Source organism: Triturus cristatus, chromosome 4_1 (assembly GCF_964204655.1).
Source record: "Triturus cristatus chromosome 4_1, aTriCri1.1, whole genome shotgun sequence".
In the NCBI taxonomy this organism is placed as follows: Eukaryota; Metazoa; Chordata; class Amphibia; order Caudata; family Salamandridae; genus Triturus; species Triturus cristatus.
The window spans coordinates 1,038,199,295-1,038,227,140 of record NC_140585.1 but is presented as its reverse complement, the minus strand read 5'-3'; the positions used below and the strand labels follow the sequence as shown (position 1 = coordinate 1,038,227,140).

The following is a 27,846-nucleotide window of genomic DNA, read 5'->3' as shown; positions in this document are numbered from 1 at the left end:
GCCATTCTTAGCAGAGGTGAAGTGCTGCAAAATATAGTGTCCTCTTTAGGAAATGTAGGGAAATTCCTAATGAAAACAAAATTAAAATGTCACTCACTGTTAAAAATAACCTCCCCTGCAAATCTTACTGGTGCATTAATGATCTAGACCTGAAGACAGGTGCCATGTAATGAGACTTCACCTATCACTAAGGTCAAGGATATTTGTCACTGTTAGAAATAGGGGTCTATAGTTTGCAGAGGTAGGTTCTTTTATCTAAATAGGGACCCTTGATTTAGTCAGTGTAAGGGAGATACACACTTTAGATAACCCCTGCTCACCCCCTTGGTAGCTTGGCATGAGCAGATAGGCTTATCCCAAAGGCAATATGTAAAGCATTTGTACCAACACTAACACAGTGATAACACCACAAATGGATACCACACCAGTTTAGAAAATAAAGTATCTTTATCTAAATTTAACAAGACCAAAACAATAAATATCCAACATACAAGTATTAAGAAAGATTACTTTCAAAAGGTTTTAGCCACTGAGTCCATAGAAAACTATGGATGCGTGAGTTCTTGCAAAGTACCTGTCGTTGCGACAAAATTCACCAAGTCAAACAGCTGCAGCAATGGGAAGCGTCGATAAACAAAGAGGCGTCGATCCCTGAGACCGTGGATGCGATGCAACCGTTTCGCTGGACACAGGGAAGAGGTGCGTCTAGTCCGGTCTGTAGAGGCAAGCGATGTCGATTCTGAGGCGACTCCGATCTGCGGGTGATGCGTTGGGGAAAACTTGCCGTACAGGGGCGATGCATGGAATCCGGGGTGTGTCGGTGAACGATGCAGCTCTGCTAGACGCCGCCGCGTCGATTTCTTCAGCCGAGATCCCTCGATGCATCGATTCTTGCAGCGGCGACAGGCGTCTGTTTCAGCAGCGGCGCGGTGGTGCTGGGAGATTCTTCTCGCACCACGGCGTTGCGTCGGAAAAACTGTTGCAAGAATAGCTATGCAACTATTTTCTTGTTGTTGATTGCTTTCTAGCTCCCAGTAGCAGAAACAACCTTCAGAGGCCTCACACAGCCACAGGCACACCTGGCAGGTCAGAACTCCCAGCAAAGAAGTTCAGGGATGCTGGGGGTGAATTCTTTGTGCTCCTGAGACTTCAAAACAGGAGGCAAGCTCTACTCAAGCCCTTGGAGACTTTCCTCAAGCAGGGGACACAGCACGCAGCAAAGTCCTTCTCCTTTCTTTGGAAGAAACTGCAGGCAATCCCAGACGCACAGCAATGGCAGTAGTTCTTCTCCTTGGCTAAGGTTTCTCTTGATTCCAGAAGTCTAAAGTTCAGGGGTTTTGGGTCTAATACTTATACCCCAAAATGTCTTAGTTCTCTTTATGCAAGGGTCTCGGAGCTCAGTCCAAACCAGTTCTGTCCTCTCTTGTGCAGCTTCCCGGCAGGAGGTGGAGAAAGCATTGTGTAAGGCAGACAGGCCCTATTCAGGTGTAAGGTAAATCTCCCTCCCTCCACTGTAAATGCAGACCGGGCCTATTTATGTGCAAGTTTGGAGTCCTCCCCTACTCTGAATGCAGGCCAGGTCTATTCAGCCCAGCCCGGATTCATTCAGGAAAGTCACGAAACACATCAACCTTCCCCCCCCCAACCTCCCCTCCCCAGGTGGCTGGCTGAGAGAATGCACCTCCCCAGCCCCTGTCACTCCAAAACCATACAGTCCATACACAAACATGCAGAGGCACATAGAATGGTTAAACAAGAACATGCCTACTTTCTAAAAGTGGCATTTTCAAACACACAATTTAAAAAACATCTTTCATAAAAGATGTGTTATTACATTCTGAGTTCAGAAAGCCTACACTTTATTTTTCTAACTTATGCCTATGAGGTGATATGCTTGTAAAATGTTAGAAAGCATTCCCCAAAAAGGCTTGATTATGTATCTAATTCTTATTGCCAGAAGGGAGATTTGTAAGCTGTGGAAGGATCCATTACCCCCACTCTACGAGAAATGGTTGAGTGCCTTATTTAGTGCGGCCCGATTAGATCTTGGACACTTGGATGGTACGGAACTCACCATTTGGTCACCACTCGTAATTTGGGGGAGAGACCTGAGATTGATCTAGTGCCCCCAGGTCCTATGATTACACCTAGTTTCATAAAGAAGTTGTCCTGGGTAGGCCTATAGCCAATGCACATGCAGAGGCCCGGGGGAGTTAAGGTCCAAAGGATGGCTTACTGCTCTTTATTGCAGGTGCTATATGGTGAGATGAGGACAAAAAAAAAAAAGAAAGCATTCCCCATTCTGTTCTATGCAGCAAGATAGCCTTTCAATAGTGAAAAACGAAATTGGCAGTATTTCACTATCAGGACATGTTAAACACATCAGTACATGTCCTACCTTTCACATACACTGTACCCTACCCAGGGGGGGTACGTTGGGCATACCATAGGGGTGTCCTATAAGTAAGAAAAGGGAAGGTTAGGGACTGGCAAGTGCACTTGCCAAGTCGACATGAGTTGGCATACTGCGCACAGGCACTGCAGTGGCAGGCCTGAGACATCTTTTCAGGGCTACTCATATGAGTGGCACAATCAGTGCTGCAGGCCCTCTAGTAGTATTTAATTTACCAGCCCTTGCACACCCAGTGCGTTTTACTAGGGACAGATCAGTAAATCAAAATATGCCAATCGGAGAACCGATCATAATAACAAATTAGTTAGAGAATATGCGCTTTAGCACTGATTAGCAGTGGTAATGTGCCCAGAGTCCTAAAACCAGTAACCGGTCAGGAAAAAAATAGGAGGAAGCAGCAAAAAGTTTGGGAGTAACTCTGCAAAAAGGGCCAAGTCCAAAGGTCACATAATAGGGACACACAGGCTTGCTTCTGTTATCAGATAAGGTTGTGTGGCACCTGAGCTTTACCTACCCTAAACATCCATGTAAATGGCGGGCACGAGGAGGAGCTGAGGTACAAGGTCTGTTATCCACTGGATATCACACTGTAAATGCATTGGTGTTTAGGAGGTCAAAGTGGCTGAAAGCAAGACCTAGGATTCCTCCAACACTCTGATGATATGGGATTTGACACACTGTTGGCACCCAGGGGAGGCACTGAGTTAATCTGCTGAGGCCCGACTTTCTGTTCTGCATTTAGAATACACCAGTGTTGACAGTTGCAACTGAAACCATTTTGCTATGGTCATGGCTGTCATCCTGGAATGGGGCCTTCTCGTTCCAGGAGGCTGGAAGACCTCTGCAGTAGTGGGTGGCATCCTCTGGGGTGGTGAGGTACCTCCCTTGCAGTGCCCTGTAGGAGAGTAGGATCTGCTTCACATGTTTACCCCCACTTTTTGCTGGTGTTTCACTGTTTTTCGACTTTAGTCTGGCTGGGACCCTGGTTATTCAGGGCCCCAGCCTAGCTGCTTCCTCTCTAAATTGATTCCATGTACTTTAGGTACATTACAGATCGGATCTGAGGTTCCCTTATAAGTCCCTAGTATATGGTATACTATGTACCCAGGGCAATGGTACCCCAGAGGCCTACCAGGGGCTGAAGCATGTATTATGCCACCCCTGGAAAGCCACCTAAAATGACACCACAGGTCTGCTACTGCAGCCTGGGTAAGGTGGTGCATGCACCCCTTACTGTGATATATATATATATACACACACACCTACACACATTCTCTCCCCTATGGCAGGCCTTATCAATCCTGAAGGCAGAGTGCTTGGTTCTTATGTGAGAGGGTGCCCCTGCATGAGCAGAGCCCCTCTGCAGCGTTTGGAGACCCTTCTCTGATGCGGTTTGTAGTGCAGCCTGACCATATACTCTTAAGTGCATTATAACCAAACGGTAAATGCTAACTTTGGACTGGCTGCACGGAAACATGTCGTGTTTGGTGTCAAACATCTTAGAATCATACCCCCACAGCAGTAACTGGTGTGAGTATGATCCCACCCTTCTAGAGGGAGAGACATGGCAGCACTAGTCTACCCGGTAGAAACTAAATAGAGCCCTGGCATCACAAAATGGATGCTGCAGCCACAGACAAGTCTGGCCTCCTACTGCTGAACGAAACTCCGACAGGGGATGCCTGGACAATAGGTTTCCTGTTGCAGGGAGGTGTAACCACCTCCCAGACAGGATTATGTGTATTGGGGCTGGGTGGGAGCACTCTGAGTGCTTTGAAGTCCTGCAGTGGGGGCAAATTTGGTGTCCCTGTGCATAGTCTAGCTCAAACCGGTTCAGGCACTACTAGCCCCTGCTCTGGCGCGTAACTGGGCAAAGGAAATGGGTGTAGCCACCCCTCTTTCCACACCCTCCCATAGGTGGATCCCCAGAGCTAGTCTAACCCCTTCCTTGGGTAGAAGTAAGGAACCTCTGTAACCAGAAATTTAGATTACCCTGGACGAAACTCTGAAGCCGAATCCTGGACCTTCGACGCTCTGCTAAAGATCAGACGACTGAAGAAATCTCCCTTGGGGTCAAGGAGTCACTCCCCTGCTTGGCAGGCACCAACGAAGCAATTTGCAGGTCTGCATTTCCGAAGCTCCCGCCGGACTCTGAAGTATTTTCTGCCCAGGGAGAGGATTTCCAGACATCTCAGAGGCAGACCCGAGTCCCCAGCAAAGCTGAGACCCGCAGCCCTCATGAGTAGCATGGAACCGGAACTCCTGGTCACCGTGCACTTTTGCAAGTACATTGACTTCTCGACGTCTCCTGAAGTCATGCTTGGACTGACTTGTAGCCCCCACCTCGAGCACTGAATCCACCGAAGATTGTCGGCCTGGTCATTCCGAGTGACTCGTGGGGCCACTATTTTGTGTTTTGTCTCGAGGTCCCTTCGCGATCCCTGGTCCGTTGACTTTGAATTTCCTTGGGCTTCCCTGGTTGCTCCAGACGTGCCCCGACTCCCTACCAAGTGGTAAGTCCCACAGACCTTGCTGGTCTGCACTGAAGCATCTTTATCATTTGTGTGGGTTGCTGTTGCCAAGGCTTGTTGTGTCCAATCCGGGCACCGACGCTGCAGCACTCGACATCCTTCGTGGGACAGCTCGAATCCAGCTCCTGGTCGTCCTCGACGCCTCCTGGTCCTCGTGGCTGAAGAGTCGAGCTTCACCTTTCACCTGAAATCACCCGACATCGGTGGACATCTGTCCATTGCCTTCCATCGCCTTCCTGTTCACTGGCTAGTGATCCAGACTCTGTCCCCTCTGCTTTCAGGTTCTTCTCATCTTCGATCCAGGCTTGGATCTCTTCGGACACCTCACATCTTCACGGCAGCAGCACTTCTTCGCCAGCTCGCATTGAAATAGACGATGCGTCCCGACACCAAAAGACACCTATGCACCCAGCTTCCCTGGGTGAGGCAACTAGAGTACTCCGGTGCTCTCTTGGGTGCCAGCCAAGATCTTCCTAAGTCCAAAAGGGTTTGGTCCTGACTCATTTCTAAGTGTCCCTAATCTTTAAAAATCTAACCGCGACTTTCCCCATAGAAGCTAACGGAAGCTCGCGGCTGTGTTCACACACTGCACACAGCCCCCGTGGGTCCCCTGTGTCCCTACCTTGAGTGTTTCCTTGGGGTCCCAGCGATTCTACAGGCTCTAGGCCTTGTCTAGTTAAGTTGTGGTTCTTATACCACTATTTTAGTATATGGTTTGGCTCGCCCCTAGGGCCGGACGTGTATTTGTGCTATTTTACTCTGATTATTGAAGTGTAACTTCTGTGTTTTGACCTCTAGTCTCATAAAGAGACTAGGAGGGTGTGTTTAATAATAAATACATATATTTTATATATATACCTGGTGTGGATATCCTTCATTTAGGAACTCAAGAGATTATAGACTGGTAAAACAAGCTGCTTTACATTCCTTCAAGACTTAGCCTGAAGGCTGCTCTCCATAGCTACCACTAGGATAGCTTTCAATAAAGGTTGTCTTTAACCTACAACCATTAAGGGTTTGTTTGGACTGATACAGGGTGCCCACTATAACTAGTGGACAGCATATATCAGGCCAACCTCTCACATGCCCCATGGTATGCCTGCTGGTGCATGCATAGGGCACTTTTCCAAGACTTTTGTGCTCCTCAGTGGCTCAGTTTTCCTCTTGCATCTCTGCATTCACCTTGTCTGCAATTCGAGACAGTTCTGGAAAATGTGGTGCTATTTGATAGTGTGGAAGATATTTAATACAGGTGAGGGCTGTACATGGTAATTGGATGGATGACCACACAATATACCTAGATAAGAGATCTTGGGTTCTTTCCTCCCAGACAACAACATCTTACATGAGTAAATTGATTACATGGAAGCCACTGTGCTTTTGCAGTACAAGCTAATGTAACTGAGATCGGACAATGAGGCATCAAAAAAACACATTTGGGTGAACTGAAGGATTTGGAGAACATGTCTCCGTGAAATAACGTCAGGATCTATATTATACCATAAACGATGGAACAGAAGAATGCACCCTACTGTTACTAAGCAACCATGGCTTTAGACCGGATACAGTGATTCACATTAGCCTAACACACTATATATGCTAGCCTCTCTCTCTCATCAGCACCGGGACGCTTTCTGAATTAGAGTCATTGAATGAAGGTGAATAAAGGAATATGAGGACTTCATATTTATTTTCTTAAAGATGGTGAAGGAATATCATGACATTCTCTTAAAGATATTTTATTTAGATGCGTTAATGGGTTAAACAGCTACTTGTGAAAAGAGTGGGGCAGTTTGATATGTATCTTGCAATGCTAAAGGTAGTAGCTGAAATGACTGGCAGACTAATACTTTACTGTAGGAGAAGCTGATAAGAGCATCGAACTTTTACTTCAGCAAGGTGATGGCCGGAACACGACTGGGCCATGGACTATAAAGATTCTAATGATTATTCAAGGGCATGTTATTGTAACTATAGTCGCATGACTATATGAATAGTGCTGATTAGTAATTCAAAGCATGAAAACCAAGTTGTGAAATGAAAAGAAACCCAACCCGCGATGGCTTATAGTTTTTCACTTCTCACCTCCCGTCGGTTCTATTGGCGTAGAGATGAACACAGAAAATTAATCTACTATTGGTGTTTGACCCTCAAACTGCCTCCTTAAATACTGCAGAGTGGTTTCTCTCTACACAGACGACATGTTGCTCTATATCCGGTCCGTCCACATTGATCTTGAGCCCCTTACCAGCTTGCTGGCCCAGTTTCATTCTCTTTTTTTGGCTCAGGGTGAACTCTGCGAACATTTTTATCTTTCTACTACAACAGGAGGTAACTCCACACCCCACAGGACATTTTGTTGAGGGTAACATGGGCACTGTGACTGGAACGATAAATGCTCAAGTTGCATTCTGGACCACTGTCACACTAATGGTTGTGGGAAGGGTGGTTCTTTCAAAAATGGTACTTTCACCACTGTTGCGCTATCATTTTGTAAACTGTCCAGTGCTTATCCCAGGGAAAGTCTTTATTGACCTCAACATTATATTGAGTGACCGAATATGGGACACGAGGGATGGCGGATTGCCTCATCCATACTATAATACTTCCCCATCGACCAAGGTGCCCTAAATGCAGCAGACTTTATACCATATTACTACAGGACACAACTAAAGTGGCCAACACTCTGGTTGGTGGGGCACCATGTGGCGGAAACGGAGCTCACACCAGAACAATTACAAGCTGCGATGCTCCATAATTTACTTTCCCAAATACTAGAGCACTCTCAAAACTGTACTCCACTGCTAGGCATAGCACACACCTGCCTGCGCAATGCCGTGCTATATACGAAGACTACGCCCCCATGCTCCCCGGCCATTAAAGGTATGCCCTAACTCACCCAATGCAGCTCTCCTCACGTGGCCTGTTGTCCTGGGAGGCTCTAGGCCTGTGCCCTGTAGGTGACCTGTTTGAGGATGGCCTTTACTTTGAGGCCCGGAACAAGCAGATTGAACTCCCAGCTGGAGAATTCCTCAAGTACGGTAGGATACATCTAGAAATATGCCTGCATGGCAGGCAGCTCAACAGGAGCCGCTGATTCATTCGGCTCTACAAGCGTTATACAGAATGAGTCACAGGTGGAGATTGGTGACCTGGCTGTACAAAGGGATTCGGGCACACGCGAACCTCTCTCTACACACACTTTGGGCAGACTGGAAAGATGAATTCCATATTGTCTTCAATGCCAAGGAATGCAAGCTGCATTCCAGTACCATTCACGTATTTGCTGGAATGCTTGTTTTAAGTTTATACAAACATGTCTCCTGCACAGAGCCTATTTGACCCCCTAGAAATTTTAGGAACTCCTCCCCCACAGCCTCGCGGACAGACCACTCCAACAATCTCCAAGATTGATCCTCTGGGGGAGGGGGGAGGAGACGGAAGAGAATTACTCCAGTCCGGTTCCTTGACCTTGCCCTCCATCTGGCATGCCATGCCATTTTGGAAGGCTGCGAACCCTTCCACTTTGTCCTCCTGACATTGAGACCTCCAACATTGGGCACAAGCCGAGAGCATTACACTTTGCGGAGAGCGCAAGAGAGGACTTCGGCGATTACCCATCTTAGATCTATGGGATTCTCTGGTCCAAGCTCATAAAGATCTGGTCTCCAACGACTATCTTCAGCCGTGAAGGGGCACATCCTCTCTCTCTCGACCCCCCCCCCCCCCCCCCCCACGTCCCCAACCTCCATTTGTGAGGTGGCGCCAATTCCCACCGAGGGCACCTTCTTTCTGCCACCCTGCCCCTGCTTGAGGCCTCAAACTAGTGCTGACCTTCCATGATTCTCCGTTACAAGATGCCCGTAAGCCAAGACCGGCACTACAGACTGCAATACCAGACCCACCCCACAACACTCCTATTCTGACCACGCCTGGCTACAGCTGAGGCCAGACCTGCATGTATATGCCTCTGGTGCCACCTCACCCTGCCCTTTCCACATCCCCAATACAGTTGATGTTTTTTTTGTTACTAGCAGACTGTGCTAAATACAGATCTTGCATGCTGTAAACGACCCTACAAGCACAAAGCTATCTTCATTATTTATGCATGCATGCTATCATAAAATGAATCACCAGCAATATTGCGCCTGAAGATGGCATGGAACACTGAATAAAAATCAAACACTGCAGCAGGAGAACCCCAGTGAGAGGGCTGGCATCTAGTTCCACGTGATGGACATTGAGTGCTGATGAGGGTAGCAATGTAAAAGCAGAAGGAAAACATGCTTGGCAGAGAATATGTGGGATTGCCTTCTCATCATTTGTTGGCTACATTGTGAAAGGGAGACATAGGGCCCTATAGTTGTGAGTCTGTTGACAGTAGTTTTAAATGGGATGGTGGAAGATCGGGAATAGTAGCCTTGATTTTCAGTAGTGCATTAGTCTATCTCCCACAACTGCGGTAGCCAGATTTGTTATAACATATCATAAGCTCTTAGTTGGCCTCTGTGACATAGTTGGTGCCTGAAACTTTGGGTAGCCAGTAATTCTATTCAGTAGCCGTGGGAGCCTCCCACACCATTAGTATTTACCACTGCAGGTCTTTTGAAACCTTCTGAAGACGTAGCTTAACGGTTTGGACTGCCAACCTTCTCCAAGGTTCTACAGGCATCTAGACACTTTGGTCCCTTTAGATTTGAAGAACTCGTGTTCTGTATATTCTGCGACATGGAGATGGAGTTGGTAGAAAAAGCGGAGTGACTTGTATCCATATTTCAGAATGCAAATATAAGAGTGAGGAAGAGAAGTTATTCAGTAATAAAACTTACTTTTTTTTGGATAGGCCCAGTGTTTCTTAACCACTAGCTGTTATTACTTTTGTTTAACATTCCATACCATCATTTTTAACCCATACAGGTGAGTTGAGTTAAACTTGGATTGTCAAGACTATTTGGGTGTTTTGGTGAGAAAGGGAATGAAGGACGTCTGTCACCTCTTTCAAGCAGTCTCCGTGCTTCGTTGTCAGGCAAAAATCCATGACGTGGCGGCAAAGTGCACTGTGCTTTATAAAGGACTTTCCGGGAATGCAATGCAGAAAATAAGCTAAATACTGGACTTTGACATTATTTAAAAGCCATTTATGCTAATCGAGAAACGAGGTCGAGCCAGGCTGTGAGATTTGCATTATGTTGCATTCTGGGAATTGTGGTCGGAAAGACAGGCCACGTGACCACTGGGATGTAAATTCAATAACTCAACTCACCTGTGAACAAGGCGCTGGGCGCCGAAATGCGTATTAGGTATTTAAGAGTTGTGCGCTGCCACGTCCGCTTGGCATAATAAAGAAGCCAGCTTGAAACAAGGACGAAGCTGTGGGCTCTTTCCTTTCTTTGTTGTTTGCAATCAGGATCCTCCATTCCTGGTAATACGAGAGCCCGCCCTGCAGAGTCTGTGGCCCCCGGTAAAGTGGAGAATCTTTTGTGATATATATCTCTATATATCTCTATATATCTCTATATATCTCTATATATCTCTATATATCTCTATATATCTCTATATATCTCTATATATCTCTATATATCTCTATATATCTCTATATATCTCTATATATCTCTATATATCTCTATATATCTCTATATATCTCTATATATCTCTATATATCTCTATATATCTCTATATATCTCTATATATCTATCTTACAAGCTGGAAAAACTCCTACGGTGACTTGTGTTCCCTTGCATGTAGTGTGGCCTGGATGTTTTAGGTGAGACTGCTACTTAAGGGTGGGGCCAATTTAGACTGCTTCTGAAAATTACCACGTTTCGAATGATTCTGACCTACAGATGTTTTTGTTGCTCCACCCCGCCCCTCCCCCGCCTACCACTTAAACGTAAAGCATGGTTGACCAGTCTAATTTTCAGAAAGCTACTAAAACATTCCTGGCAACCTACTGTTTACAGACTATACAAAACAGACTATTGCAGCCTCATCCGCATCAAACTCCTCACTCCTCGCCACCAAGAATCCATGCTGATTTTTAAAGCACATAGCATGCTACAAATTCAACATCACAATCTGGGATCATTCCACTTCAAACATCTTTTGGAAAAGATCAGGGAACGCAAAATAGAAACCTGGGTTCCCGAGTAAGACACGTCAACTTCCATACACCCTTTATGCAATATTGAATGCGGTAAGATATAGGACAATAGTGTCTTTGTTTCTGTTGTAGAAGAGCAGTTGATTAGAGGACAGAACTTCCTGTCGCTACTATCATAACTTATCAAAACAGTAGATTCACTGTCATTTAGACTTAACAAGGAAGGCCTTATTTGATTACAGCTATACGATTCTATGCAACTGTTGATGTGTTCCAACATCTCTGCAAGACTGGCACATCAGATGCTATTGCTTGCGTCAGTTGTAAGTTCCCTTAGGGTAGTGTAGCTTTTGTACCAGTCACCTGCATTTATGGACCGAGTATGTGCTTCTGGTCTCTGTTCTGCTTTCTGAAACAGTTGGATTTCATCTTCACTTTGTCATGTGTTTTTCTGGACATCAAGGTTCTCTTGCTGCTTTTTCGCCTCTTACCTTCCCGCTCTATCGTGGCAATAGGTTGTCTCATTTACATGGGCAGGAACTGGGCATCCATCTTGCAAGGACGTGGATGTGCTGGGGTACTTCACTTATTCCGTTTCCAAGAGTTTGCTTTGTTTGCATGTTAGCCATGAAAACGATTTGTAGGGAAGCCCAATTCACGTGACCTTTGGGTTTTTAGGTCAGGACTGGGCAGCGCATGCGCTGCTCTGTGAGGCATGCTGTGTTCAGGTATGGTCTTGAAGCTCTGTCCACTCTGCCCATATTTGTCATTGGCTTGTGTCATTGTCCTTTGTAAACTGTGGCTTTTCATTGGTCAATAGGCTTAGTAGTCCCTCCTTAGAACCGCCTTGTCTCATTTTGTAACCTCACATAAGGACTGACCCTTTTAGGTGTGTTGGTACTCTGTAGGCTTCAATTACAGCCTCCAAGCACTATTTCCTTAAATTGTTTTCACCGGACTCCTGTTACAGGCAGACATGTTCTCTCCTAAACTTTTTTGTTTTTTAATAGCATGGCACACTGCAGTGGCGGCCTTGCCTTTTCTTTATTTGCAGCACCGAACGCGGCCGCATGTTTTTTAAAAAACAATTTATTAACTTTTTTTGTTCTTTACAAGCGCCCCATGCCACGCTTTCACGTTAATCGAGGCTGTGCCCCCTTCTTTAGAAGAGCTGTGTCTATAGAAAGGTCCATGTCCGTTAAAGTGAAATCACGGCATGGGGCACTTTAAAAAAAAAAATAATAATAATTTGTTTGTCAAGTTGACAGACAAATGCTTTTTTTGTAAAAGCCCCCATACCGCACTTTCATTATAATAGCGGCTGCAGACCTTTTCTTAGATGCGTCTCGTCTAAAGAAGGGGGCACGGCCGCTATTAACGTGAAAGCGTGGCATGGGGCGCTTGTAAAAAACAAAATATTTCCATTGCAATAGGTCTCGCATTTGTGAGAAGTTAAGCTATTGTCATTTACAATGCCAATAGATCATACTCTTGTAAATCCGAGACCTATTGCATTGCCAATGCTTGTTCACCTTACTTTCTTAGTGACACCGGGGCGTGGCTTCGGCGTGGGTGGGGGTCATGGTTTTATCAGAAATGGGTTTTCATATAAATAGTTGGGTACAGGTGCTTTCAGTCGGGTATGGTGAGAGGTCAGTCGGATTTCACCAGGAATATTTACATACACAATGAAAAAAAGTCACATACTCTCTCCTCTCTGCTTTGAAAGTCCTCAAAAATGTTGGTTATGTTACAAAATATTGTTTTCTCTTTTAGTACTCATATCAATCCGCATTCCTCTTTCCACTGTCCCTTAGGCCCTTCTCATGCACCCTGCTTGTGTATAATGTATTTTAACATTATATGCCCGCCTGATTGATGAAATTCTTATACTGACACCACCCCCACCCCCATCATACTGACCAAGCTACGCCACTGAAAGGCAAACACCGGAAATCAACCAGCATAACAAAGATTGGAAGTGTATAAAAAAAAACAGTATTTGTTGCATAAAGTGAAATAGATTTTTGAAAGCTGCTACTAAAACTGAAGAATTTTTTTTTAATAACAACGCTTATCATATGCTGTGGCTCAAGATGTCCTGAGTACATTAGTTTTGTTTCCCGGAGTGTTACGCAATAAGGCTTTTCTACAATTGACGTACAAGAAAAAAAATATTGCGTCGTAATACCTTTTGGCAGTTAAATGTTTAATTTAAAAAATTGTTTTTTGCATCTGGTAAAGCTCATCTGCAATGTACTGTGGTCTCACCTTTAAATGTGTTTTTTGTTTTGTAGTACATTCATTCTGCTGGCATAATTCACAGGGTAAGTTGATTATATATTTTTTTTAAATCCTCAACAGTACATTAATGAACGTTTGTGTATAGCTGTGTTAGCATTATGTTCGAAAGATTCTAGTTTATAACTTGTCTGATCTTGAGTAAATTGCTGTGAGCTTTCATTTGTTTAGTCCTTGTACATTTGGTGTGTCACAGTGAATGTTCCAAGGGTGCAAGGTTTGTAGGGGACTTGGTGGAAGTCAATAAGGCAGCCCATATCCCATTATTCAGTTTCTCCAGGCCTGGCTTTGTTTACTTACCATGAGCATCTCAGCTGTGAAAATCGACTGCATTCAGGTTCTGTGGTTGTCCTTAAATCTTCTTTCATTCCATCGCAATATTACTACACAGTAAGTAAGCTGTGATGTTTATTCACCTATGATTGCAGCGTCATTGATAACTGTTGGAAAGGCGTCTGCCAGAAGGGGGTTCGATACCCGTCTTGCCCACCCCTTTGACCCACCTCTCCCAAGTAAGCCGAACCAGGCGCGCACACCCTGATCTGCACTGTGAACAGAGGGACACCACACGTATTCTTTGTAGGACGATAAGTTCTTTTATCGATGGTTTCAGGGGATCTTTATGACCCAAAGGCAAAATAGTACAGCAGGGGCACAACGTACCACAAATCAGTCGTGGGGAATGGGGGTAGCGGGACAGTCTTTCACGATAGTGTCTCTGCGAAATACCCTGCGGAAGCTCACAATCCTCGAGCTGGAGGGTGTCGTGTCTCTGGGCGATCTCTTAACGAGTCGTTCTCAAGGGGAGCGCCGCGAGTCTCTCAGCAGGCACAGGTGGTCGGAGTTTAGGAGCCGCGATTCCGTCCGCAGGGCTCAGATGGTTCAATAGCTGGGGGGCCGCGAGTCACTCAGCAGGCCTAGGTGGATCAGTGTTCGGGAGCCGCGACCTCGTCCGCAGGGCTCAGATGGTTCAATAGCAAGAGGCCGCGAGTCACTCAGCAGGCCCAGGTGACTTCAGCGTTCAGGAGCCGCGACAGCGTCAGCAGGCTCAGATGGTTCCAGGTCTTCTCTGTCCTTGTTCCTCCGGCACCCCTTGTTATACTCCGCTGGTCCTTTGAAGTCCGGAGTGCTCGCAGAGGGGGGACTGGGGTGACGGAGGGGGTTCGGCGGGATTTCCTGCCGCTCACTTCTTTGGTCTTTTCAGGTGGGTCTGGGAGGGACCCCAGACGCTCGGTAGGGGAGGCGCCTGCTCCCCAGGGACCGGGTGGCCGATTGAGTCCTCCCGGGGAAGGCGACCCGAGGTGTGACTGTGCTGGCGCCTCTGGGTCTGGCTTGAGGGTTCCCGCTCCCTCGGTTGGGCATGCGTGGTAGGGTGTTGAGTCTGTCAGGTCTCTGGCCGGCCCGTGTCTCGGGGGTGGCTGGGGCGGCCGGAGTCGGGGATGTCGTGTCTTGAGGGTGGTTGCAGGTTGGCGGGACGATGGAGAGGGCAACGCCGTGAGGCCAGTCTCACACGCGTCCCCCCCCCCAGCTGAAAGGCGTGGAGAACTACCCATCCACTGGGGGGTTCTCCTCGCCGAAGCGGAAGAACCGGGACAGGCCGTCGGCGTTGGCATGATCCGCCCCGGGCCGATGTTCGACAGTGAAATCCGTCCCTTGGAGAGAGATGGACCATCGTAGTAGCTTGGGGTTCTCCCCCCTCATCCGCATTAGCCACTGCAACGGCCGGTGGTCCGTCTGTACTCGAAAATGGGTTCCGAACAAGTAGGGCCGCAGTTTCTTGAGGGCCCAGACTACGGCAAAGGCCTCTCGCTCTATAGTGCTCCAACGCTGCTCTCTCGGCAGCAGCCTTCGGCTGATGAGGGCTATGGGCTGATCAATGCCCTTGTCGTCAAACTGCGAGAGCACGGCCCCGATGCCATGTTCGGATGCGTCGGTCTGGACCACGAACTCTCTGGAGTAGTCGGGGGCCTTGAGTACGGGAGCGGTGCACATGGCGGTTTTCAAGGCGTCGAACGCCTGCTGGCACTGGGGGGTCCACTGCACCTTCTGCGGAAGCTTTTTGGAGGTCAACTCTGTGAGGGGCCCTGCGATACTACCATCATTTTTAAGGAACCTCCGGTAGTACCCCGTAAGGCCCAGGAAGGCCCGAACCTCTGTCTGCGTGGTGGGGGGCTCCCAGGACTTGATGGCATTGATCTTCGGCTGGAGAGGGGCGACCTGGCCGCTGCCCACCTGATGCCCCAGGTAGACCACGGAGCCTTGTCCGAGCTGGCATTTGCTGGCTTTCACTGTCAGGCCCGCTTGGCGCAGGGCCATTAGTACTTGTCGGAGGTGCTGGAGATGCTCGTGCCATACAATAACATTTTGGTATCAGTGGGCAGAGCAATAGTAGCACATGTATACATTTCATAACTAAAAATAGAAGGCATGGTTATTTCATGGCAAAAGTTACTCTAAGGAAACACAGAGAGGGACGCACGATGCCTTATTGGACAGTAGGAGTGGCAGGCATTTTTAATAAATTATTTAACAAATGAATTCATAATTAACATAATGCATGCTTGTCTGCAGTTCAATATTTCTGATGTGTACACACAACCCCTGCACTCCACCCGGGACCTCACCATTTGTTTTGTAACCTCTACCCTAGTGTTGACACTCTGCACATTTTCTCCCTCCTCTCACCTTCATGCTTCTTGGGTTTATCCTCCTTGCTTGTTACATGAACTGACCCCACCTCTTTGACATACCTTGATTCACACCCCTCGTCCCGCTTGTCTTTAAGCCGATCCCTTTGCCCTAAAAATGGTTGTCTTAAGCCCTCAATCTCCCACGTTCACCACCAATTTGCACAATTCTTTGATGAAAAAGTGAAATTGGTCGTGGATCATGTCACTCATCCTACCCCCTTGAAGATCGCAAATCCATAGTCTAATGGTGGAACTTTGACGCCCTCACCGAAGATGCCCTCCTCAAAAGCATTCTTGCAACAAAACCTTCAAACCATTCCATAGACCCCATCCCTAGTGACATTGCTATTGACTTCTACACCTACACACTGCTCCCCTACTGGACCAGTCTGGTTACCCTCTTCCTTAACCAAAGTCCCTTACTGTTGCCCTCAAAACAGGTCCGGTTACCCCACTTCTTAAGAAACCCTCTGCTGATGTGAACGACCTCAACAATTACCGCCCTATCACCAACCTCCTGTTTCTTGCTCAAATTACATAAAGTTGTGTAGCGGAGCAACTCAACATATCGAGGACAAGAACCTTAGCGAACTCCAATCCGCCTTCACTCAAGGCTGCTGTGCAAGCAAGTGGGGTCCGCGAGGGGGACAGAGGGTCAAATTGAAGCCAGACAATCATTGAGGGAGCACGGAGGAAGTAGGGGAACATATGTGGTGTAAAATAGACCTTTTATTTCACACAAGCATGAATAATCGAAGTAATCAGGTGTTCACATAAAAGTGAAAAGTGGGTAATGTGACAAAGTGAGGTAAACTTAAAAACATTACATCGTATTGACAACAGAAAAGGAACTACACAAAAGTAAGTACAATTGAGAAAGTTTCAGTTGTAGGGGTCGACGGCGTTTCGATCTTTTAAGGACTGAAGATCCTCTTCAGGACAATAAGTGAGCAACCTGAAACTGAGGGGAACAGAATACAATTACGATATGTCCCTATATTACGGCTAATCATGATGTGGGCTTGCTCCCAATGTGATAGCTTAATTCAATTTAAGATGCGGGCACATGGGGAGGTGGTAAGTTAATGGCCGTCGATTTAGCTCGATTGATAATCAAAAAGGTAGCTCAGAGCCTTATTATTTCCTGTGGGCCTTATGGGGAGTTGCGCGCATCCTGTCAGTTAAAAATGATAGGGCTAACAACTATACTTGTGAAAATGTAATGTCGTGCATGGGGGTAGTGGAGAACGGACTTACTCTTAAACAGAGGCCAAGGTCCCTGGGCTGATCGTCGATGCGGTCTATGGCAGGTACAGGATTATTTCTCTTGCCATGGAGTTCTGTACTCATGGGGGAGGCATGAATTGGGGGTTAGTAAAGTCGCCAGTATATGTCCAATGTACAAAAGCTTCAGAACATACGCGCTACTCACTTTTACTCTTGTAGAAACTAATTCGAGCTGGAATTAGTGTGTGAGGGCAAGCGGACCATGTCTGCTCTCTGGGTAATCTTGGACCAAGTGCTGTGAGGGTGAGGGGAGGCAGAGTTAAAACATGAGCATCTGGTATGTCTAGACATGTAGCATAGTGATTATGCAGTGCTTACTTTTAAAGCTTACTGCTGTGTAGTTGAGAGGTATGGGACTTCTCACTGGCAGCGGAATTAATGCACCGGCAGGGCAGTCTAAAGGATGGAAAAGGGAAAGAAGTTCAGCACCTTTGTTCTGAAACACTTTGGGCTGCTAGAAGAACAATACCCTCATTAAAGGTAGCCGCAAGGGTGAGCCGTCAGTGGAAAATGCGCCCACCTAATGGGGAATTAACAAGTTAGCAGAAAGGGCGGGTGCGTGAGTATAGCATCCAGTGTGAGGAAAAGGGGAGTCTACTCGCATATGTAGTGCCTCGTTAGTGGAGCCGTAATCTGAAAGACATGGTGCCATCAGCTACATATGGGACGGGCAACATTCATAGGGGTGCGATGACGGGGGCAGCAATTAACTTACTAATTCAGACTTCCAAACAGGAGCAAAACAACATCCTGGTCAGTGCGCAAAAGCGATTCAATCCTGGGCGACAGGTAGTGTAGAGCAAAGCGTGATTATAAGGGGTGCCTTTGGTGATTACGTAGCTGGGATGAGGTGGAGGAGTCACAGACGTCCCGAGTGACGTAGCTGTTACGATCAAGAACATGTGTGTTCTAGTGCAAGACACGCTGGTAAAGTACGGCGCGATCTTGCACATGCGTGCTGTGTTATTTACGCGGTGTGGGAGAGACTAAACCCCCTGGTGCAGACTCGTGTGGTTCTAGACAATCCTATGAATTAGGGGGGAGCACAGTGATCCTATAGGGAGTGCCCATAGTTGGAATTGGGGATGAATTTACCGGGAGAGACCGGCAATGAATGTTATCTAAAGAAAGATTTGGTATAAAACAAACATGCTTTTAAGGCCAAGTTCTGTCGAATAGATAAAACACCCAAGGTATACACACACGTTAATCACACAATTTACAGATTCCCATTCGATATTTAGCGTGAGAGAGTGGAGAGAGACGGGACCTTCGGTATGATCTATGCCAGATGGCATAATCCAATGATCACGGGTCGGTAGGAGGCCAGTCTAGTGTTTATGCGGTATACAGCATGGTAGGATCAACAATTAGTCTTAGTCATTTTAGATGCAAGCATTCCATTCATCAACGGAGTTCAGTCCGCTTTCAATAGATTTGCAGTTAAAAATCCATTTGCATTCTAGACGGTTGAGGATAGTTTGTTGGTTGCCTCCTCTGGCGTTAGTGTGAAGGCTGTCAATCACCTGCCACTTAATGTCGTTTTCAGAATGCCCTTTTTGCAGATAATGCTCCACCAGAGGTGTAGTGAGGATTTTTCATCTGATCCTGCTTTTGTGTTGGGAAATCTGGGCCTTTATCTTCTGGGTTGTTTGACCAATATAGCGCAGTTTACATGGGCATTCAGTGCAATAGATGACATTCTGGGAGTCGCAATTACTAAATGCTTTCAATACATGTTTGCAGTTACTATATTAAAATACTTTGGTGTTAAAAGTAGAGTCGCATGCCATGCAGTGGTTACATTTATAGTGACCCACAATTGGTGGTAAGTTGAAGTACGTGTGGATAGAGTTATCCTTTCTAGTGGGAGTGTGTGCCCTCACTAGGTGGTCCTTGATATTACGGTCATGTTTGAATGAGAAAAGCAGCGTCCCTGCAGCAAACTCTAGGGGGTCGAGGACTGACCAGTGCTTTACCATTTTAGTTAGTTTATTGCTCACAGGATTGAATGTGGTAACACAAGTGATTCGGGATAGGGGTGTTTTCTCTCTGGGTTGAAGGAGGAACTTGTGATGGGCATACCACGCCCTTTTCATAGCGCGTTTGACTAGGCGTCTTGGGTAGCCTCTATCTGTGTTTTTTACAGAGCACTTCAGCCTCTTGGAAGAAATCCTCCTTGAATTTGCAATTCCGTTTGATACAGAGAAATTGGCCATATGGTAGGCCATCCCTGAGGGCCCTAGGATGCGCACTGTCATATTGTAGTAATGTGTTCCTTTCAGTGGGCTTTCTAAACAGGGTTGTATAGATTTCGCCTTTAATACTCTTGATAGTTACATCCAGATAATCTTCTTTTGTATTGTCAAAGTTCTATGTGAATTTGAGGTCTGGTTGGGTACTATTCAGCCAGTCACAGAAGGCCTTAAGTTCATTTTCATCACCAACTCAGAACATGAGGACATCATCGATGTATCGACACCACAGGCGGATTTTATCGAGATGTAGGTTAGTGGAGTTGAGAATGGTGCTGGTTTCCATGTCATCTACAAAAAAAAGGATGGCAGCATTTGGAGCAAAAATGGCTCCCATAGAGGTGCCCTTGCATTGTCTATAGTAAGTATCCTGGAACAGGAAATCGTTTTTAGTAAGTGCAATTTCTAGCAATGTTATAATGAATTCATTAGGGACCCTATGGGGTGCTGGGCGGTTGTTGAGGTGTTTCTTAATGAAATCTATTCCTTTCTGTTGAGGAATATTGGTGTACAGAGACTGTCAAGAGTGACAAGGAGTTCTGTGTTGGAATCAAAAGGCTGGGATTCGATCAAATTAATCAGGTGGGTTGTGCCTTTGACATAGGTAATGGTATCGTGTACTAATCTTTTATGAAAAGTCAACGTATCTTCCAAGGGGCTCTAAGATAGAGCCACACCCTGAAAGGATTGGTCTACCCGGTGGTGCCACTGCATTTTTGTGCGCCTTAGGTAGTGTATACAGGACTGGTATGCGGGGTGTCTTGTAGTTTAGAAAGAGAAATTCGTTTTTACTGATGAAACCATTTTCCAGACCATCCTTAGTGACGGTAAGGATGTGGTCACTGATACCTCTTAAGGGGTTGTTGTTTAATCGTTCATAATGTGAGGTATTGCCTAGTTGGCGTAGGATCTCTGCATTATAAGTAGTTTTGTCCTGGATCACAATTCTGCCGCCTTTGTCACATGGTTTTATGACCATGTCATCTATTTCTTTGAGTTTTTTCAGGCTGTTTTTCTCATCTAGGCTGACATTGAAGGGAGTTAATTCGTAGTTTTCTTTAAGTTTGTTCTGGTCTCTTAAGACAAGGTGTTCGAATGTGATGATTTCTAAGGGCATAGAGCCACTCGGTGAGTTGAACGTAGATAAAGGGCGAAGCCCAGTGGTGTCTGTTTTTTTAGGACGGTCTCTGTCCTGGAAGAAAGCATGGAGTCTAACTTTTCTGAACTGGTAGAGTTTGGCTTGTATATTAAACCAGTTGGGCCATTCGGTGATCACAAAGGAAAGACCCCTGCTCAAAAAGGCATTATCTGTTGAGGCCAGTTGGTGTTGGGAGAGGTTAAAGATCGGTATTTGCTCCATGTTTTGTGTAGGGGGAGTACAGTCTATATAATTAGTATAGGTATCCGCACTGATAGAATCTGTTCCTCGTTTGACTTTCCCCTGGGGGGAAGTTGTATCGTGTTTTGCTTCTCCCCCTCAGTCTCTCTGTCCCGTGCCTGGCCTCTCCCTAAAAAATGGGGGTTGCGGGAGGAAGTGCTTGGACCTTCTTGAGCATCAGACTCTGCTGATGAGTCAGAGAAGGTTAACGGTTGCCTGTTTCTAAATCTACCCCAGGTGCCTTCAGGGTATCTCTGATATTCTTGGGGGCCTGAGGTGAAAAAGCTTCTTGGAGGTAGGCATACGTTTTTTCTTCGTTGTAGTTTTTTATATGCTTGGATACTTTAGTCGATTTTTTTGTGGTGGTCAAAATTTTGGAAATTGTGAAAGGTGTGTTCCAGTTTATCCAAAACTGCCTTTGCGTCTTCTAGGCTGTCCAATTCTCTGATAGATTTTCCCAATTCCAGAATCTCCTCCAGTTCTTTTTTTGTTATGCTCGAACGCTGTGTCTATGCCAAGGACCATCCAGTGGCGCGAGCAGGTGGTACCAATGTGTGAGAAGCCTGTTTTTAAATGTTTTATCTAGTACAAAGATTGAGGCGATGTTGCGTACTTGCAACCCAACAGGGATAATATCTGCTCTGTCAACATGCGGGCATGCAGTTCAGTGCAGATGTGCTTTTTAAAAAAAAAAGTCTTTCAAGTGCAGTCAGTTATTCACTAGCAAAGTCTGTGGGGGCCCTAGTAGTAGATATTGGGGTGTGAAACAATGAAGGGCCGTTGAGTATTTTTGTTATATATTCCTCTGTGTATGTAGGAATTATTGGCGTAGACATAGTTTGTTAGGTAATGAATATCAGTGTGAAGAATCAATGTGTTCTGGAGAAATGTAATCAATACAACCACTCTGAGTGGAACCCTTGCAGTGTAGCCACTGTGCGTAAGGTAGTACATTAGAACAAGGGTACCCCGTAAGAAGAACCTGGGGTTAGCATATGTTAAGCGAAACAATGGTTCAATTAGGCCCAGTTGGGTCCTGTGCAAGCAAATGGGGTCCCCGAGGAGGAGAGAGGGTCAAATTAAAGCTAGACTATTAATCATTGAGGCAGCACGGAGGAAGTAGGGGAACATATGTGGTGTAAAATAGACATTTTATTTTAAACAAGCATGAATAATCGAAGTAATCAGGTGCTTACATAAAAGTGAAAAGTGCGTAATGTGACCAAGTGAGGTGAACTTAAAAACATTACATCGTATTGACAACAGAAAAGGAACTACCCCAATATCTACTACTAGGGCCTCCACGGACTTGGCTAGTGAAAGACTGACTTCACTTGAAAGACGTAAAAACAAAAAAAAAAGAGAAAAAAAAAAAAAAACCTCCGCACTGTAATGCATGCCCACATGTTGACAGAATATTTGAGAGCAGATATTATCCCTGTCGGGTTGAACGTACGCAACATCCCCGCCAACTTTGTACTAGATAAAAAATGTAAAACGGGCTTCTCACACATTGGTACCACCTGCTCGCGTCACTGGATGGTCCTTGGCATAGACACAGCATTAGAGCATAGCAAAAAAGACCTGGAGGAGATTCTGGAACTGGAAATCTTTTGGGCGAGAAATAGACAGCCTAAAAGACGCAAAGGTGGTTTTGGATAAACTGGAACACACCATCACAATTTCCAAAATTTTGAACACCACAAATCGACTAAAGTATCCGAGGTTATAAAAAAACTACAACAAAGAAAACTTAACCCTACCTCCAAGAAGATTTTTTTCACCTCAGGCCCCCAAGAATATCCGAGATACCCTGCAGGCACCTGGGGTAGATTTAGAAACCGGCAACCGGTAACCTTCTCTGATTTATCAGCAGAGTCTGACTGCTCAGACGCTCAAGAGGGCCCAAGCACTTCCTCCTGCAACCCCCATTTTTTAGGGACAGGCCAGGCACGGGACATAGAGAGACCGGGGGGAGAGGCAAAACACAATACAACTCTTCCAAAAAAAACAGCCTGAAAAAACTCAAAGAAATAGATGACATTGTCAAAAAACCATGTGACAAAGGCCGCGGAATTGTGATCCAGGACAAAACTACTTATAATGCAGGGATCCTACGCCAACTAGGCAATACCTCACATTATGAACGATTAAACAACCCCTTAAGAGGTATCAGTGACCACATCCTTACTGTCACGAAGGATTGTCTGGAAAATGGTTTTATCAGTAAAAACAAATTTCTCTTCCTAAACAAGACAACCCGCATACCAGTCCTGTATACACTACCTAAGATGCACAAAAATGCCGCGGCACCACCGGGTAGACCAATCCTTTCAGGGTGTGGCTCTATCTTAGAGCCCCTTGGAAGATACGTTGGATTTTCATAAAAGATTTAGTACAGGATGCCATTACCTATGTCAAAGACAACACATATAATAATAATCCACATTTGTAAAGCGCGAACAATCACCCGTAAGGGTCTCTAGGCGCTGGGGGCCGTCGGGAAGATTAAGCAAGCCATTGCCCAGAGTCACATGGTGCTGGGCTAATCTGCCGCCAGCACCGGGGATCAAACCGTGATCCCCAGATTCTGGAGTCAGTCGCCCTGGCCGCGGCACCACACCTCTTTCCTTGATTAATTTGATCGAATCCCAGCCTTTTGTTCCAACACAGAACACCTCTTCACTCTTGACATAGTCTCTGTGCACCAATATTCCTCAACAGGAAGGAATAGATGTCATTAAGAAACACCTCAACAACCGCCCAGCACCCCATAGGGTCCCTACTGAATTCTTTATAATTGCACTTAATAAAAGCTATTTCCTGTTCCAGGATACTTACTATAGACGATGCAAGGGCACCTCTATGGGAGCCATTTTTGCTCCAAATTTTTCCATCCTTTTTGTCGATGACCTGGAAACCAGCACCATTCTCAACTCCACTAACCCACATCTCGATAAAATCCGGCTGTGGCGTCGATACATCGATTGTCCTCATGTTCTGAGTTGGTGATGAAAATGAACTTAAGGCCTTCTGTGACTGGCTTAATAGTACCCAACCGGACCTGAAATTCACATACAACTTTGACAATACAAAAGAAGACTATCTGAATGTAACTATCGAGAGTATTAAAGGAGAACTCTATACAACCCTGTTTAGAAAGCCCACTGAAAGGAACACATTACTACAATATGACAGTGCGCATCCTAGGGCCCTCAGGGATGGCCTACCATATGGCCAATTTCTCTGTATCAGACGGAATTGCAAATTCAAGGAGGATTTCTTCCAAGAGGCTGTAGTGCTCTGTAAAAAACTCCGATAGAGGTTACCCAAGACGCCTAGTCAAACGCGTTATGAAAAGGGCGTGGTATGCCCATCGTGAGTTCCTCCTTCAACCCAGAGAGAAAATACCCCTATCCGGAATCACTTGTGTACCCACATTCAATCCTGTGAGCAATAAACTAACTAAAATGGTAAAAAAGCACTGGTCAGTCCCCGACCCCCTAGAGTTTGCTACAGGGACACTGCTTTTCTCATTCAAACATGACCGTAATATCAAGGACCACCTAGTGAGGGCACACACTCCCACTAGAAAGGATAACTCTAGCCACACGTACTTCAACTTACCACCGATTGTGGGTCACTATAAATGTAACCACTGCATGGCATGCGACTCTACTTTTAACACCAAAGTATTTTAATATAGTAACTGCAAACATGTATTAAAAGCGTTGAGTAATTGCGACTCCCAGAATGTCATCTTTTGCATTGAATGCCCATGTAAACTGCGCTATATTGGTCAAACAACCCAGAAGGTAAAGACCCGGATTTCCCAACACAAAAGCAGGATCAGATGCAAAATCCTCACTGCACCTCTGGTGGAGCATTATCTGCAAAAAGGGCATTCTGAAAACGACATTAAGTGGCAGGTGATTGATAGCCTTCACACTAACACCAGAGGAGGCAACCAACAAACTATCCTCAACCGTCTAGAATGCAAATGGATTTTTAACTGCAAATCTATTAAAAGTGGACTGAACTCCGTTGATGAATGGAATGCTTGCATCTAAAATGACTAAAAGACTAATTGTTGATCCTCCCATGCTGTATACCGCATAAACCCTAGACTAGCCTCCTACCGACCCGTGATCATTGGATTATGCCAACTGGCATAGATCATACCGAAGGTCCCGTCTCTCTCCACACTCTCACGCTAAATATCGAGTGTGAATCTGTAAATTGTGTGATTAACGTGTGTGTATACCTTGGGTGTTTTATCTATTTGACAGAACTTGGCCTTAAAAGCATGCTTGTTTTATACCAAATGTTTCTTTAGATAACATTCATTCTCGGTCTCTCCCGGCAAATTAATCCCCAATTCCAACTATGGGCACTCCCAATAGGATCACTGTGCTCCTCCCTAATTCATAGCATTGTCTAGAACCACACGAGTCTGCACCAGGGGGTTTAGTCTCTCCCACGCCGTGTAAATAACAGCACGCATATGCGAAATCGCGCTGTATTTTACCAGCGTGTCTTGCACTAGAACACGCATGCGCTTGATCGTAACGGCATCACTCAGGAATTCCGTGACTCCTCCCCCTCATCCCAGCTACGTCCTCACCAAAGACATCCCTTATAATCACGCTTCGCTCTACACTACCTGTCGCCCAGGATTTAATCGCTTCCGCGTGCTGACCAGGATGGTGTTTTGCTCCCGTTTGGCAGTCTGAATTAGTAAGTGAATTGCTCCTCCCGTCCTCGCACCCCTATGAATGTTGCCCGTTCCATCTGTAGCTGATGGCGCCATGTCTTTTTCAGATTACGGCTCCACTAACGAGGCACTACATACGTGAGTAGATTCCCCTTTTCCTCACACTGGATGCTATACTCGCGCACCCGCCCCTTCTGCTAACTTGTTAATTCCCCATTAGGTGGGCGCATTTTCACTAACAGCTCACCCTCGCGGCTACCTTTAATGAGGGTGAGTACGCTATTGTTCCGGCTGCCCAAAGTGTTTCGGAATAAAGGTGCTTAACTTCTTTCTCTTTTCCATCCTCTAGATTGCCCTGCCGGCGCATTAATTCCGCTGCCAGCGAGAAGTCCCATACCTCTCAATTACACAGCAGTAAGCTTTAAAAGTAAGCACTGCATAATCACTATGCTACATGTCTAGACATACCAGATACTCATGTTTGAACTCTGCCTACCCTCACAGCACTTGGTCCAAGATTACCTCGAGAGCAGACACGGTCAGCTTGCCCTCACACACTAATTCCGGCTCGAATTAGTTTCTACAAGAGTACAAGTGAATAGCGCATATGTTCTGAAGCTTTGGTACATTGGACATAAACTGGCGACTTTTCTAACACCCAATTCATGCCTCCCCCCAGAAGTACAGAACTCCATGGCAAGAGAAATAATCCTATACCTGCCATAGACCGCATCGACGATCCCCAGGGACCTTGGCCCCTGTTTAAGAGTAAGACCGTTCTCCACTACCCCCATGCATGACATGACCTTTTCACAAGTATAGTTGTTAGCCCTATCATTTTTAACTGACAGGATGCGCGTAACTCCCCATAAGGGCCACAGGAATTGATAAGGTTCCGAGTTACCTTTTTAATTATCAACCCAGCTAAATTGACGGCCATTAACTTCCCACCTCCCCATGTGCCCGCGTCTTAATTGAATTAAGCGATCACATTGGGAGCACGCCCACGTCATGATTAGCAGTAATATAGGTACATATTGTAATTATATTCTGTTCCCCCTTAGTTTCAGGTTGCTCACTTATTGTCCTGAAGATGATCTTAAGTCCTTAAAAGATCGAATCGCCGTCGACCCCTACAACTGAAACTTTCTGAATTGTACTTGCGTGCAGTTCGTTTTCTGTTGTCAATACGATGTAATATTTTTAAGTTCACCTCACTTTGGCACATTATGCATTTTTCACTTTTATGTGAGCACCTGATTACTATGATTATTCATGCTTGTTATATCAAATGTCTATTTTACACCACATATGTTACCCTACTTGCTCTGTGCTCCCTCAATGATTGTCTAGCTTTAATTTGACCCTCTGTCCCCCTCGGGGACCCCACTTGCTTGCACAGGACCCGATTGGGTCAAATTGAACCATTGCTTCCCTAAACATATGCTAACCCTAGGTTCTTCTAACGGGGTACCCTTGTTCTATTGTACTACTTCACTCAAGGCTGCAGCACATAAACAGCCCTGCAACAAGTGATTAACAATGCCCTGTGAGTACTTGACTCTGGTGAGTCATGTCTCCTGATACTTTTGGACCTATCTACAGCCTTTGACACTGTTAATCATATCCCTCTTCTGAACACATTAATTCTAAGAATGGGTTTTGGAGGCACAGTGCTCAATTGGTTTGAGTCATAACTCTCGGGCAGCAAACAGGTGATCAAAATAGGAAAATGTCACTCTACATCAATGGCTGTAGGACAAGGTGTCCCTCAGGGCTCGATCCTCGTGCCCACTCTGTTCAATGTTTACATGGAACCATTGGGAAATCTCTGGGATCCATCATCACCTCTATGCTGATGATACGCAACTCTACCTTAAGGTGTCTTCCGCACACATTTCATTCCTCAAACCCCATTTGCAACTCCATCCAAGATTGGCTGTCAACTCATTAACTAATACTGAATCCACCAAAATGGAATTCCTTCATCTCTCTACCTCACTCACCTCCTCCAGTTCATTCATGGATGGACAATCGAAACATACGTAACAACAAACCTTTCATCGTTGACCACGCCAAATCCCTCGCATCATCCTAGACAAAAGACTCAACCTACATTCCCAAATCAATACCATCGCCAAAAACGCACGTTACCAATTGCGCCTTCTCTGGGGGGT

General features: G+C 45.8%; 1 protein-coding gene across 1 annotated transcript in view; it reads left to right on the top strand.

Annotated features, from left to right (window-relative positions):
• Positions 1–27,846, top strand: part of MAPK12 (mitogen-activated protein kinase 12) — a 484,751-nt gene that overhangs the window by 278,023 nt on the left and 178,882 nt on the right. The window contains exon 5 of the mRNA XM_085653980.1: positions 13,342–13,371. Within this exon, the coding sequence (XP_085510106.1) occupies positions 13,342–13,371 (30 nt within the window). The remainder of the gene's footprint in view (positions 1–13,341; positions 13,372–27,846) is intronic.